This window comes from Zonotrichia leucophrys, chromosome 2, assembly GCF_028769735.1.
Source record: "Zonotrichia leucophrys gambelii isolate GWCS_2022_RI chromosome 2, RI_Zleu_2.0, whole genome shotgun sequence".
Lineage (NCBI taxonomy): Eukaryota > Metazoa > Chordata > Aves > Passeriformes > Passerellidae > Zonotrichia > Zonotrichia leucophrys.
The window spans coordinates 43,696,243-43,710,446 of NC_088171.1; the positions used below are offsets into that span (position 1 = coordinate 43,696,243).

Consider the following 14,204-nt stretch of genomic DNA (forward strand, 5'->3'; position numbering starts at 1 on the left):
ATTCAAGTATTTTAAAGGTTTGAATTTCCTATATACATATATGTATGGATGGGCACACTTGAAGTGTGGACACTTAGCATCTTGCAGACATCAAATTCAGTTTGGAAAACGGACAAATTTTGCTGTATCTAGATACTTCATAAGCTTCATATTTTTTGGCACAAGGTAAAATAGGCTATAACCAGCCTGGAAACTACAGAGGAGGGTATAAAAACATTTCCTTTTTCTCCTGTCACTGATTATAAGCAGTCAAATGTGGTTAGGAAGCAAATAGGTAGTGCAAAGACCTTTCTTAATATCCTGCTAATGAGGCTTGGCTGTGGAAGGGCCTGTCCCCATCTCTGGGCTTCCCAGCTGTCTCCCTCTTGGCAGCCAGTCTGCCTTCACAACTCACAGGCAGGAGTTACCCTGTGGTTGCCCATCCCTGTCTTTTTTTTTTCCCTCTAGATATAGAGCATGATTCTGCCTTTTCTCTTTGCACTTGAGCTGTTTAGGATGATAATGAGGTCCCAAATCTTCTTGCAGCTACCTGGTCTACTCAGGGCCCTAGTTTTGAACAGGTATTTGTTCCCCTCATCCTCTGGGCCATGCTTTTACTTGATATGTCTATGCTACTTCCCTCTATTAATCAATTGGCATGTAAAATAAATGAGATTTGTGCTGGGGTCCAAAGGGAAAGGTTCTCTGGATAACTGATGCTTGAAGGAATGCTCTGAGATCTCTGACGGAAGCTCAAGGTTTTGATGTTGTGTTTTCAGCAGCTTAAAATAGGACATGAGTGAATTTCCTGCCTGATAACAAGATTAGTAGGAAGCAAAGTCTGTGGTCAGAGAGCCTTCAGCAGTCACCTTGTTGCCTCTGCACAGAGCTGTGCTCCAGCCTGCCCATGCCAGGTACCTTTGCTCCGTGGGGGATGACTCACGGCAGGGAGCAGGTGTCACAAAGCATCTATCAGGAGCATTGCCTGCTCCAGGAGGCACATGGAGACACATGGAGACCCTCTCCTGCTCAGCTGGAATGTGCCAAGTCCACGGAGTAGCCATGCTACATGAGGGAAGGGTTGTGGAAATTGCCAGCTTCAAGCAGCCCTTCCTGGCTCTCTCACAGAAAGTGCACCAGGCACACGGATACCCTGAACAGAGCCACAGGAACGTCACTACCTGGAGTTTCTCGTTTGTCCTTACATTTTCACAGGAACTCCTGCCTTCTGTCCATGTTGCATTCGAGCATGGGCTGATGGCAAGAAACCTGACAACAGAATTTATCCTTTAATTTATCACTGAGAAATCTACTTCTAGAGTTAAATAGCCACAAATATGGAACTGGTCTGAACATTAGGCTCACTACTGAAAAAAAATGAGATGTATTCTTGCACGTGGCTGACGTCATCTGAGAGTCAGAGGTGGTTCTTTAAATAAATGCTTTAGATGTGGTTTGCATAGATGTCTAAGTATAAAGAATAAAGGAGGAGGGTGGGTGTTTTTGTACTGAATAGCAATGATGTATCCACACCGCTGCAAAGCCTCAGTGAATTGCCAGGCTGGGTAGAGGAGAATGGCACTTGCATCTCATTTTGGCTCTCACAAGCCAATGCCTCTTGTCTAAGGCCTCATTTTGAGTACAGACTAACACCTTTGCATTTTGATCCTGCTGCCACTGAAACTGATGTGAGGGCTGCTTATCAAGGAAAGCAGATAGCAGGACTGGGAACCTAGGTGGATATATTCAACTTAAAAGGGTGCAGTACAGGGTTATTCCCTGTTCAGGTATGAAGCACTGTAAAAGGGATCTTCCTTATCATTCAGCAGCAGATCTGAGGAAGAGGCTCATGTTACTCTGTTATTTTCTAAATCTGCAAGAGCAGCACACTCTGCATTGTGTCCAGAGGAACAGCAGGACTGCTGCAAGTGTAGTGTCACTGCACGAGTGGTTTTTTCCAGTGGGAAATTCCACCACCACTAGCCTTGCCAAAAGACAGCTTGGAGGAGGAGAAAATTTCCTGTGATGATGGTGGTTCTTTCCCAATGAAATAAGAACAAGCAGGGAAATCCATCAAGCTGTTAGTCACGCATTTTTACACATACACACACATATATATAGCATAGTGCATGTGAGTGTGTCTATGCGTGTGTTTAAAAAATTATATTGCACTCACACTCTCTGTATGAAGCATCATCAATTTCAGCCTTCAAAATAATGAGAAAAGTAACTCATGATATGGTGGGAGATAAATGTATATACAATAGAAAATTGCCCGGCAGATAATTTTGCTAATAATCTTTGTATTTAATTTTTATGGAAGATACTAAGATTAGTGTGGCTTGAAAATAGATTGTACCTCTTTAAAATGAGCCTCCTTTCTTTGTAGCCCTGTGAAGCCTGGAGGTTATTTTTAATTTTAAATTGTGCTTGTTAAAGAGAAGTGAAATCAAAGGGTATTTTGGAATGTAGCCTTTTCTTTAAATACATTCCTTGTAGGTGGGGAAATCTACAAGTTTTTTGTACCACAGATGCTCAAGCTCCATTAATATTTCTTTGTGTGCAAGTTCATAAGGCAATACCATCTTACAGACTGGTGTAGGAGAGATAATTGATTTTTAGTGCTTTCTAAAATGCAGAGCACAAACATGTCACAACCACTGTGAGTATGGAAGCATGAAATTTATTGAGAAATAAGCCGGGGGAAGTTTTGATTCTGACCACTTAATATTTAATACCCTGCATACGCATCCAAGAAATTTAAAATCTTCAATAAATGCAACTGCATACCTTCCATAAAAATTTTGTGCTTAGCTTCCTATAAAAGATTTAGTGATAGAGGCCCAGATCTTCAAATAACTGTGGGTGAGATACCACTTAATGTTTAAAAATATTTCCAACATGTGCAGTAGACTTCTGGAAAACCAGGAAAGTATATGGGATTTGAACACCGGCAGAGCAATGTCTTTGCTGCAGGTTGGAAGACAGAGGTGGTGGCTCGGTGTTTAAATGAGACATTCCCTGAGTTAAACTAATTTCTGGTGAAACATTGCAAAAGTCAGTGCAGTAAACTGGTTTTCAGAGTTAATTCAGCTAAGAAGCTACATGGTAGAATTTATGCTCATAAATGTATTTTGGGGACTGTGTTACTCTATGAATTGGACTGCTTATACTTCTGTGTTCGTTTGTGGGTAAATTATTTAAAACTGAATTACAACAGCCCTTCAACATTTGAAGCCAATTGAAAGTTAGCCTCTAGCACCATCATCAAGGGAAGCAGAAGAATTTCTCAGAGCAGAGCTGTTTCTCCAGTCCCTGTGAGGAGAGGGGCAGTATTCTGTAAGTAGGGTTCTGTCTCTTAGGCTGTTTTCTCCTTGAGCATTTCCGTGAGCTGAAATGTGTCTTCAGTAATCAAATGTGCATTAATTAGTCCTGAACTTTGCTTTATTTGCTATCAATGTTCAGACAGAGAAGATTCATGTTTATGAGGAAGGAAATGCAACTTTTGATTTGTGTTTTAGGCTCTTGCCTCTAGTGCTGGGGCAGAAGCAAGCTTTGAGTGCAAGTATGAGCAGAAATTCAAATGTAAGATGAGATTTGGAAAAAAATCTTCCTTAAAATCTATTCAGAATTTACCATTATCAAATATATGTAAAATTACACTATCCATTCCCTTTGAATTTTATCCCTAAATTAACTATAGTCATTAGGATGTTTCCTCAGGCAATTCTTCACTGATGCATACTTCTTCCCAGCTGATTTTATTTAAAATGCAACTTCTAGTTCCCCATGGCTATTCAGCAATGTAATAGTGAATCTACAAACCATCTTCCAGAATGAGGAAGAGAATTCTTCTCTGAATTCCTTCCTCAAAGTACAGACATTTCAATCTCTCCCTTGCCAAATCTTTCCCTTGCCTGTACACTGAGGATTTCTGTGGGACTAGATAATGTGTTTATGTAGCAGCTTACCCCAAAAGTAGAGCTGTAGCTGTTCTCTCAGCCAGAACATCACCCTTGCCTAGGGATTTCCGTGCTCCAGGGCTTGATATTAATGATAAAGCTTGCACCCTAAATGCCTGCTGTAATGTAAGGCAGAGGTGTTGCCTGATCCACTTGAATTGGTTGCTGAAGCAGCTTGGATTGCTTGGATTCTGGCTTTTCCTTCATCAGAACCTCTCCTTGTGCTTTTTAGTTGAGCTGTACCCTCTTCAGCACAGCTCATGTTAAGTTGCAGCCCGGCCTGACAAGTCTGGACTAATTCTCTGCTGTGGCCACTCTGGAATCCCATTAGTGAAAGAGCAAGTGGTTTCTTCCTGCCTTGACTTCAGAGTGCTTTGTTCAAATATTGAATACTTGGGACTGGGGTTTTGAAATATTGATACAGGAGAAAGTACAGACTGTCTGGGTCAGGCCTCGTGCAAGCTTTGCTCAGACGCCCTGGCGCATGTAGGGCCTGTGGGGGAAGGAAAAGGTCAGCATGACTGGCTTTTTGGGAGTGGGGTGGGGCTGGGGAGCCCTCTGGCCTTCAACAGATTGTGTAGGAGGGATTTGCTGGGATGAGATCACTCATGATTGGGCAAAAATAATACCCAAAGGCCATCTACTGCAGCTCACTTGCACAGGATTGACCTAAGGAGAGCATAGAACCATAGAATGGTTTGGCCTGGAAGGGACCTGAAATATCCTCTAACCATGGGCATCAATGGCTTCCATTATAGTAGGGTGCACAAAGCCCCATCCAGCCTGGCCTTGAACACTGCCAGGGATGGGGGGGATCCATAACTTCTCTGGGCAACCTGTGCCAGTGCCTCACCAGCTCCACAGTAAAGAACTTCATCTGATACGCCGTTCCAGAATGGATCAGAGTGGGAGAATCACCTCCCTTAGCTTCTGCTCATGCTTCTCTTGATGCAGCCCAGGATGTGATTGGCTTTCTGGGCTGCAAGCACACATTTCTGAATCATGTTGAGTTTCTTGTCAACCAACACCTCATGTCCTTCTCTCCACGGCTGCTCTCAGTACATTCTCCACTCAGCCTGTATTTTTGCTTGGGATGCCCCAGCCTAGGTGCAGCAGCTTGCACTTGGCCTTGTTGAACTCCAAGAGGTTGGCCCAGACCCACCTCTCACACCTGTCAAGGTCCCTCTAGATGATGTCCCTTCCCTCCAAGCTGTCAACCTCACCACACAGCTTGGTGTCACCAACAAACCTGTGGAGACCGTGCCCATGTGTGAGACACAGGTTTGTTCCTCAGGTATTTCTTGGGTCCTGCAGCCCTTTGCATGGGACAGCAGTTTCAGCAAAATCCACTCCATGGCAAAGAGAGGAAAATTAACATGTAAATAATAGCCTTGAGTCTTTTATTGATCTTTATTGTACTGAATAGTCTCCCTTTCCCTGTTCTGTCAAATCTTTTCCTTCAGGCCACTTTTCTGTTAATGCCTTAGTGATGTCTGCAGTCATGACAGACGTGCATTCTTCACTGATTTTATTATATCCAGACCTACCCAACGTATTGGCTTGATATAAAATTATCTCGATGGCCTCAGGGCTCTATGAGAGATTTCAGATTCGTGGGAAAAGGGGCTTGTGTATCCACACCATCACTTGCACAGCACTAAGCTCTGCCAGCAGCTCTCCCAGCTTTCTGAATCCAAAGAGAGAGACAGCTTGCTCTGAGTGTGGCAGATTGAAGAGTTTGGCTGGATGTTTTCGAGCTGCAACAATCATGGGGATTGTCACAGCAGCAATGGAAGAAGAGGGTCCTTCGTGCAAACATAACAAATCTCTTTGGGAGAGCACCTGTGTGCAGGAGAACTTCTGTATCCCAAACAGTGGGCAGTGCTTTCTGTGACATTGCCATGGGTCAGCCTGTGCAGGTTTTGGAGGAACAGAGCATGGCTGCAATGAATCTTTTACATGGTCTTGTTTTTTAGAAATCGAAGTGGTAACAGCAGGACTGTCCACATTAAGTCTTCAATGTGCAGCTTTGTGTTTTCTGTGCTGTTTTAGGATGGTGGGAGTGTTGGATATTTGACCACTACAGTCTTGGCATGAGCCACAGCACACCAGGGAAAAGAAATGCCAGGGTCCTGGGAACTTGTGGCTGTGTGTACTCATTGGAATCCCTTAACAGACAGCAGTAAGAGCAAACACTTGGCTTCGGCTAATTTGGTTTTTGGTTTGTTTTTATTTTTTCCCCCTCCTTAACATGATTTTTTTTCTGCTGTGAACAGTGAAGATGTTGCAAACAACCCATCTGCGTTTTTGCAACACCTCCTCTGTTCCTTGATTATTTTAGGTTGTTGGTGTCACTTTGCATGTTTATACTATTTTCAAATGTTTATGTCACTCTCTTCCCATATTTTGGTTTTTTTTCCCCCTGGTTGCTTTATAGCATTTGGAAGAGTTTGACTGGTTTTCTTTTGCCTCCTTTTTTACTTTAGTTACCTTAGCAATGTTAATTTTTATAATCTTATTTTACCTCCCTCTTATTTTTATCTTATAAAGAGATGTGAGATTCTTTTTCACCTTCAGTCTCACAAAGGATGCTCCTTTCTTCACCACATCTAAACTTTCCATTTTTTACTACCTTTTGAGGATTTTTCAAACAAAAAAAAATGGGTTAAGTTAATAGTGGTAGTTTAAAGGTGGAAACATATTCCTCATTTGTTCGAAATTACTTGTTATCCACCCCTGTGATTAGGGAGACACTAATCTGAAGTGCTCTGCTAGACATGGGCCATGCATGTACATATTTCTCTCACAAAGTTCCTTTTTACTGACAACAAAAGGATGTGTCTTCAGTATGTCTTTTTCTACTGCATGCAGTAGGTACAATAGTTGCCCGCTTAGCTGCCACACAATAGAAATCTGGTTTTCATTTGAATTTTCAAGCTTGTTGAAAGTGCCTTTAGTATTTTCTCTTCTATTTTTTTTCTCTCCATGGGCATGTCAGCCTCCAGCAGAGCTTGAAAAAGAGGGGAGACGAAAAGAAGGGGGAGGAAAAAAATAAATTAAAAAAGCCAGCAAGGTGTCCTCAGCGTTTCCCTGCACCTGGAACTACTCATCCCGCTTTCACGCAGCGCCCTTGCGGGGGGGACCCAGGAATTAGCAAGCCAGAAAAACGAGGCGTGAGGGAGCATTAAAAGAAAAATAAAAAAAAAGAAAAAGAAAAAGAAAGGGGGGGGAAAAAGGAAACCCCGCAATTCGGCGCTGCTTTCCTGGCTGCGCTGCGAAGGCACAAAGAGACGGGGGCGCTGTGGGGAGGGAGGGGTTCCCCCGGAGGCGGGGCCGGGCCGGGCCGGCAGCGGCGGCAGCGGGAGCGGGAGCGGGAGGCGCCGGCGGCGGCTGAGGCTGAGGGAGCGGGAGCCGCCATGGAGCCGGGGGGCCGGCGGGGCCGCCCCGCCGAGGAACCAGCGCGGCCCGAGGACGAGGAGGTGGATCCCCGCATCCAGGTGAGGGCCTGCCTGCCTGCCGAGGCGCGGCTGCGCTTCCTTAAGTTCGTTTTCATATGTGCGTTATGGCTGTATGAAGCAATGTAATGTAGTGTATGTAATAATGGTTGCCTTTTATTTTATTGCTTTTGCTGCGTATGTGCATACACACATATATATACACATACGTACACTCACGCATGAATCTATACATACATACATATGTGTGTGTATATAATTTTTTCTTTTTTTTTTTTTTTTTTTTTTTCCCCGGGTGTCTCGGTGCCCGCCGGGAGCGCCCCCGGGCTCCCCAGCCCTTTGTTACCCCGGGCATCGCTCCCGCCCGGCTCTCCTGGGCGTCCCTGCTTCTCCTGCTGCTGCCGCCGAAATCCCCCTTCCCCTTTTTAGTTTTGACCATGACAGCGTGACCTTGCTCGTGGAGCGGGGCTTAGAAATTCATAAATGCGGGAAAATGGGGTTTTAAATTTTGTCTCATTATTTTTATCATTATTTTCTTGTTTCTTGTAAAAAGGAGCTTTAGTGGAATATGGTGCTTCCTCTCAGTGAATGCCTTCTGCAATGGTTTTTATTCTTGCATGGTTTCTAAACAAAGCTTTTCTCCCCAAAATCGTGTCTCGACCAATAGCACGGTGCAAACTTGCAGCACGCTGTGGTCCCTGAAATGAAATGTATTTTTAGGTCTCTGCAGATTTATGGCTTTTGCCTCCAGCATTGCTGGTACTGCTTGTCATGAATGAATATAACACGTGTGTACATTGCTGAGAGGATCCTTGGCGTAGGTCCCTGCTCGCTGTAATTGTCATTCTTTTCTCCATCGTGAGCATTTTGTTTTCCAGGGCTGTGCAGAGCCATTGCAAAATTCCCAAAACATGGTTACACAGAGCGAGGCCCTCAGCCAAAAGCTAGCCTGGTACTGCCCTGATTTTAAGAGGCTGAGCTTGGTTGGTGTCTATTGATCTAATTTTGACCTTAGGTTCTTCAGCTTGCTACACGTTTCCACGTATACGATTTGTGAATTGTTGGCAAAACAATTGTTTCTGTTCAGTTTTCTGTTTGGTTGGAAAAACAGGCTGCTGTGTCTGCTTCCGTGAGAGCCATGAGGTTTTGAGCCTTACAGTAAGAGACAATTAGGTAATTTTTGGATGAGTGTTTGTTTCAGACAACATGGATAACCAAGTAGGTGTTTTCCAAGTCCTAGGAGTAGGAAATGAAATCTGACTGCTGGGGATAAGAGAGCTAAACTGTTGTAATGAATTCCTTTCTGGTTGTAACCAGAGTCATTCTTGTAGTCCAGTGGGAAGCTGCTCAAGTGACAATCAATTTACAACGTTTGGTTTGTACAGCAAAACATTTCCAGGCGTGTTCTGTTACACTGGTTGACAATTAAATAACGTTTAAATTGGAGAACGTTCCTGTTAAAAATCTTATAATCATGTTGCCCAGATAAAGAAAGCTATCAGATCTCTTCCTAAGGGTTGCTTTTTGAGGCAAGAAAGTCAGTAAGAATGAGCTTTATTTTTACAGTAACTTCATTCATGCCAACACCACTTCTACTACATATTTATTCAAGGGATTTAACACCTTTGTTTCTGCTGTTAGGGGATCAAAGTGTTGGCAGGAAGGCAAATTATGTAAACATAATTGTATTTCTCCCATGGACTGGTTGGGTTAAGAAATGATTTGCTAAAATCCAAAATAAAATACTTCTTGTGTGGCAAGATGTGTTTCTTATCAGTTCTGTCCTTTCACTGCGTGTCTCCTGTGATAGTACAGACTTTGCTGCTCTTCTGGGGTGGGTGTGTCTGTCTCTCAAGTACCTCTCTGATATTGACTATATTGAGCTTACTGTACCTCGTGTTTATTTGTAACAGTGAAGAAGTAGCCAGAATAGGAAATGTGTTGCCTTATCATAAAGCTATAGATCTTCTCTGATTATTTTTTCTTTTAAGTAGCAAAGTAGAAGACCAGTGGCAAAGTTAAGCTGGGCATCTCAAGGTTTCCTCTTTTCACTAAATTCATTGGCCACAGCCCTTGTGAGCTTTCAGTGGGGATGCTGAATGAGCCTTCTCAGACATGTTTTTTTCCCTGATTTCTTACTATGCATCCGACTTTCTTTCCTTCTAGGGGGAGCTAGAAAAACTGAATCAATCTACAGATGATATCAATCGCAGAGAGACGGAGCTGGAGGTACAGAATTTACCCTTGCATTTTCCTTTTGTGCATGTTGGATTTTGTGAATGAAAGGACAATGTTTTTGAGTGGGTTGCCTCCTTAATTTGTGCATCCTGAATGGTAATTTTGCAGCAAGAGTCTGGTGATGATGTTTTTAAAGGTATGAATTGACCTAACAGGGAAAGGTAGAGGTATTCTCACAGTGGAAAAACCCTGTGTGGAGAACCTCACACACAACCACTGCCAGAACTTATTTTTAGGTTTTGACACTAAGCTTAGACAAGTTTTATTTTTACAAGTCACTGTTTTGTGTTTGTTGATTATAGACAGGGAAAGTTATTTGGCTAAGAGGTTTTTGCCATACAGCTGTCTGCCAGGATCTTCTCTTTGGTGGCTGTTTGGGGTTTTTTTAGATTGTTATCTTGGCCTTTTTTGTCATCACTTCCTGAGCAAGGAAGGCGATGAAGGAAAGTTGGAATAAAAGACTTCCTGCTTATACAGAGAGGTTTTAGTGGATACTTAAAAATCTAATAGCAAGTTCTGAAGAAATTGTTTCTAAATCCCCAAATTTGAGCTTCATCTACTTGGTAGTTATTCTGGAAGGCTCAGCATTATTGATCTAATAGTGATGCAAAACAAACTATCCTCTGTGTGTGTCTGAATTTTCTTTTGTTTGCAAAACAAAAAAGATAAACACAATGGAAGTATAAGATAAATATACTGTTAAAGAAAAACTGGCATAAAATATGACTTTACATCCTAAATAATTTTGATATCATTACAAAGTCTTGAATACTGTATTAAAACATTCTGAGATTGCAGTGAGGAACATACTATAGAAGTACATATGTAGATTTCTGTCTGTACCTTCAAAATATCAAAGTATGGTTTGTTTGTTTGTTTCTTTTTAATTTTTTTTCCCTCTTGTGTGTCTTTTCATGAAATGGATACCTCAAGCATGGGGTGGTTCTTGGTAGAATTTTAAAATACTGGAATATCCACTGAAAGCACTGAACAGAAAATGGGGTTATGATCTTTGGACAAGCCTTGTCTTGTAGCTTTTTTCTTATCCTCACTTGTTTGCATATTCTGTCATTGTGGCATGTAGATCATGAATTCATTGGTTAATAAACTTAGTTAAATGGGAACTATTTGCTGTGCATAATAAAACAGTATTTTTGCTGTGAGAACTGTTCAGTGGCACTAGCATGATTTAAATTTTATGAGTGAACTTTAAAAATCAGTATTCTAGCCTGCACCAGTAGCAATTAAATGGACTTCAGGAATCTTTATATAGATATATTGAAAAAAATTATCATATGTATCTTTTCAGTCTCCTTATTTCATGCTGAGGTACTGAAATTGAAAGATGGTGCTATGGATAGTTGCCTGGATTTCATTAATTTTGTCATAACCTTGCACTGAGGACATATTATGAAGCAGATGGAATAGTAATAATAATGCAAAGGCATCCTCATGAAATAAATCCCAGTGACTTTAAGATGGGATTTTGCTGCTTGATTAAAATTATTCATGTGATCAAGTGTTTGGGGAGCATGCAGATTTGTAGCTACTGTGTGTGTGGCACATGCTGAGCTGTAGAGGCTGAAAGGCTCCTGGAAATATAACTGTAAATAAAGGAGCAGAATTTCCACATTACCTTGGTCTTACATTGTTTCTTGCTCAGCCTGGTAAATACCAGGTGTTAGATAGGTAGAAAATCATATAATCATTCTCTGCATTTGCCATTAAGTGTTTGCTGCAGATCTGTCTGTACTACTTACTGTAAGCAGTTTTTGATGGAATTAAGGTGAAATACCACCAAGAGGATGCTTTCTCAAATGTTTCCTCTTTGCTTTTCATCCAAAAATCTTATTATTGGATGGGTGCCAGTTTGTGGTATCATGCAACTGCATAATTTTTAATCTGTAAAGATTTTCATTACATTTTTTCTGCTTAAATATGCAGTTTGGATGATGTAAGCAATGCTTAATTTATATACAGGTTGATAAATGCATTTTAAATGGACTTAAAACCTTTTTAGGGGAAAGGAATAAAAAAATCCCACGACACCCAACACTTGTGGTTAGCAGAAAATCTCTGCCTTCATACTCTGCACAAGAAAAGAAAAATTTGTCAAGCAGCCTTATAGGAAAGTTTGGAAGGAGGAGTTTGGAACTGGGATCATTCTGCTTCAAAGGCTTCCAAAATCCATGAATGCTGTTGAAAATGTGGGCTTCTGGGAGAGCCATGCTGAGCTTCCCTTTGAAGATTTACACTTTTGGCTCTTATTAGCTGCTTTGGGTCCCTCTTGCTGCCCCTTCCTAGTTTGTGGTGTTCCTGCTATATTTCATTGGAAGAGAGATGTGTGTAGGTGTTTTTTAACCAGACAATGGAGTTATATTTATCCTGTTTTGCTAGTATAATTTTCTTTATCTTTCCAATATCTTTAATGGGAACATAGATGTATCATTGCATTATTTAGAGCACGAGTTGCTGACGGCCAGCTTCCTGTAATGTTACTTTGTGGTCCATAGATTCCCACTGCTGATTTTTTTCCCAGAATAATCTGGAAAAGCAATGGGAATGTTTGAGTAGAAGGTATATTTCTTTGAAGGAAGTTCAGAAAAAGACACCCATGTTTTTGTGACTTGATGTTCTCTCTGATAAGCAGGAAGGGTAACCTTGTGGCATCTGAATTCTGCAAGACTTTTCTGGACTTCCTGTATGTAGCTTTGTGTGATTTGCTCTAAGTGAGAATTCTGACTGTCTCCAGTTCCCATTAACTGGAAAAAAAAGCTGTTAAATCCTTCTAAACCCATGCTTCAGTTCTCGCTGTGCCTCAGGTCTGCATCTGCAGAGTGCAAGTAATAATGCTGTGTTGCCCAGTGGAAAATGTTATGGGCTGAATTCAGTCGAGGTTTCTAGGATTTTGAGGCTGCACTGGCCTGGAGTAGCCACAGGAATGTCCTTGTTTGAGCAATGTAGAAAATACTGGTGTCTGCTGCTTACAGAGGTGATAAAATGGGGAATTCTGTTTTGAGTTCACCAGCCTGACACTTCTTTAAGTTCTGCTCTGAAACTGCCATATGACCTGTTTTTAAATTGAACAGTCTGGATTTTTTAATCTTTTAAAAGAAGTTCTGCACTCATACTGCCTGTGAGAGCACAGGATATACATGCATGGCATGGCTTGAGCAGATACGTTGAAGTTGGATGCATAGATTCTTTTACTTGGAAGAATTACTCATTTTTTGCCCTTTTGACCTATCCTATTAAACCCTGAAGAAACATCCTGACCTGCTGACACTCGCTGCATGTTCAGGAGCTGCAGAGCTGCTGAAGGGCACCGAGTGGCTGGTGGTTATGTGTTGCATTAATGTATTGCCTGTTAATGAATCTTTGATTAGACTTGATTTAAAATCCATAATGCTGCTGGTCCTAAGTGCAGCACTGAGCATTACTGACACAGCAGAAGGGTGGTAAGGGTTCTCTGAGGGATTGAACACTTGGCTTTGCTAATGTCCCTGTTTATGTTTCAAGTGTCTGTGAAGGGCTGGGGGAAACGCCTTGCAGGCGAGATACAAGTGTGCTTTGGCCAAATGCAAGAGGTTTTTCCTGTTTATTGGAAGTGCATCTCCATCTGAACTCGCATCAGGAGCTGTGAATGTCCTTAACAAAATGTGCAGGGTTTGTCTGTCCAGCCAGCCCACAGAGGGCTTGGACTGGCGCTGAAAGTACAACTCAGCTGTAACAAATTAACCCGGGGACCCTCTGGCAGCCTTGTGGGGAGGGGAAATGCAGCACATACCATGAAAGTTACCACTGGAATCCCAGCTATCCCAAATGTGGTTTTTGTTAGAGAGAGTTTTTTGTGTTGCTGGAGCTACGAGCTTGCCAGTGTTTGTTCAGATACTGCACAGGAAGACTGGAGCTGAACAGTGCTGCTTTCAGCCATGCCCTTATCAGAGGGCCTGGCTGGCATTCTTCTTGTGTGCTTGCCTAGATCCCCTAGTCCTGATCTGCAACACTTTGTGTTACTTTTAGTCCTGGGTTTATCATAAAGGTCACCCTGGGTTGTTGCTGGATATAAGGGAAGGGGTTTATTAGTTGTGGTGCTCTTTCACTGGTGAGCCTTGTCAGCATTTGAGCCCCTCTGAGAAGGGGAAGGACTTTTTGTCATGGTTTAACCCCAGCTAGCTGCTAAGCATGACACAGCCCCTTCCTCCCTCTCTGCCATTGTGGGAGAAGCAGGAGAGTAGAAGTGAAAAACCCATGGGTTGAGATAAAGGCAGTTAAGTAAAGCAAAAGCTGCACACACAAGCAAAGCAAAACAAGGAATTAATTCTCTGCTTCCCACTGGCAGGCAGATATTCACCAGTTATTTTGAATTGCTTCTTACTTCTTCACTAAAATACTTGGCTTTAGGAAAAAAACTTGAGCTGTTGACCCTGTCACATATAAAACATGTAAGTAGGTTTTAAAGAAAAATCCTCCATCTTTCAGGTTTTAGAAAAATGACCTCTCAGTGTCTGGAGTCTCATTCTGAGCGTGCCTGCTTGGCTTGAGGAAACATCCATCAGTGGAAACATCC

The 14,204-nt window shown here is 42.1% G+C and overlaps 1 protein-coding gene across 1 annotated transcript in view; it reads left to right on the plus strand.

Moving 5' to 3' along the window:
- Window positions 1–7,296: 7,296 nt before the first annotated feature.
- SH3BP5 (SH3 domain binding protein 5) overlaps window positions 7,297–14,204 on the plus strand; it is a 50,903-nt gene continuing 43,995 nt past the window's right edge. The window contains exons 1-2 of the mRNA XM_064704762.1: window positions 7,297–7,438; window positions 9,563–9,625. Coding sequence (XP_064560832.1) covers window positions 7,358–7,438; window positions 9,563–9,625 — 144 coding nt within the window. The 5' untranslated portion in view covers window positions 7,297–7,357. The remainder of the gene's footprint in view (window positions 7,439–9,562; window positions 9,626–14,204) is intronic.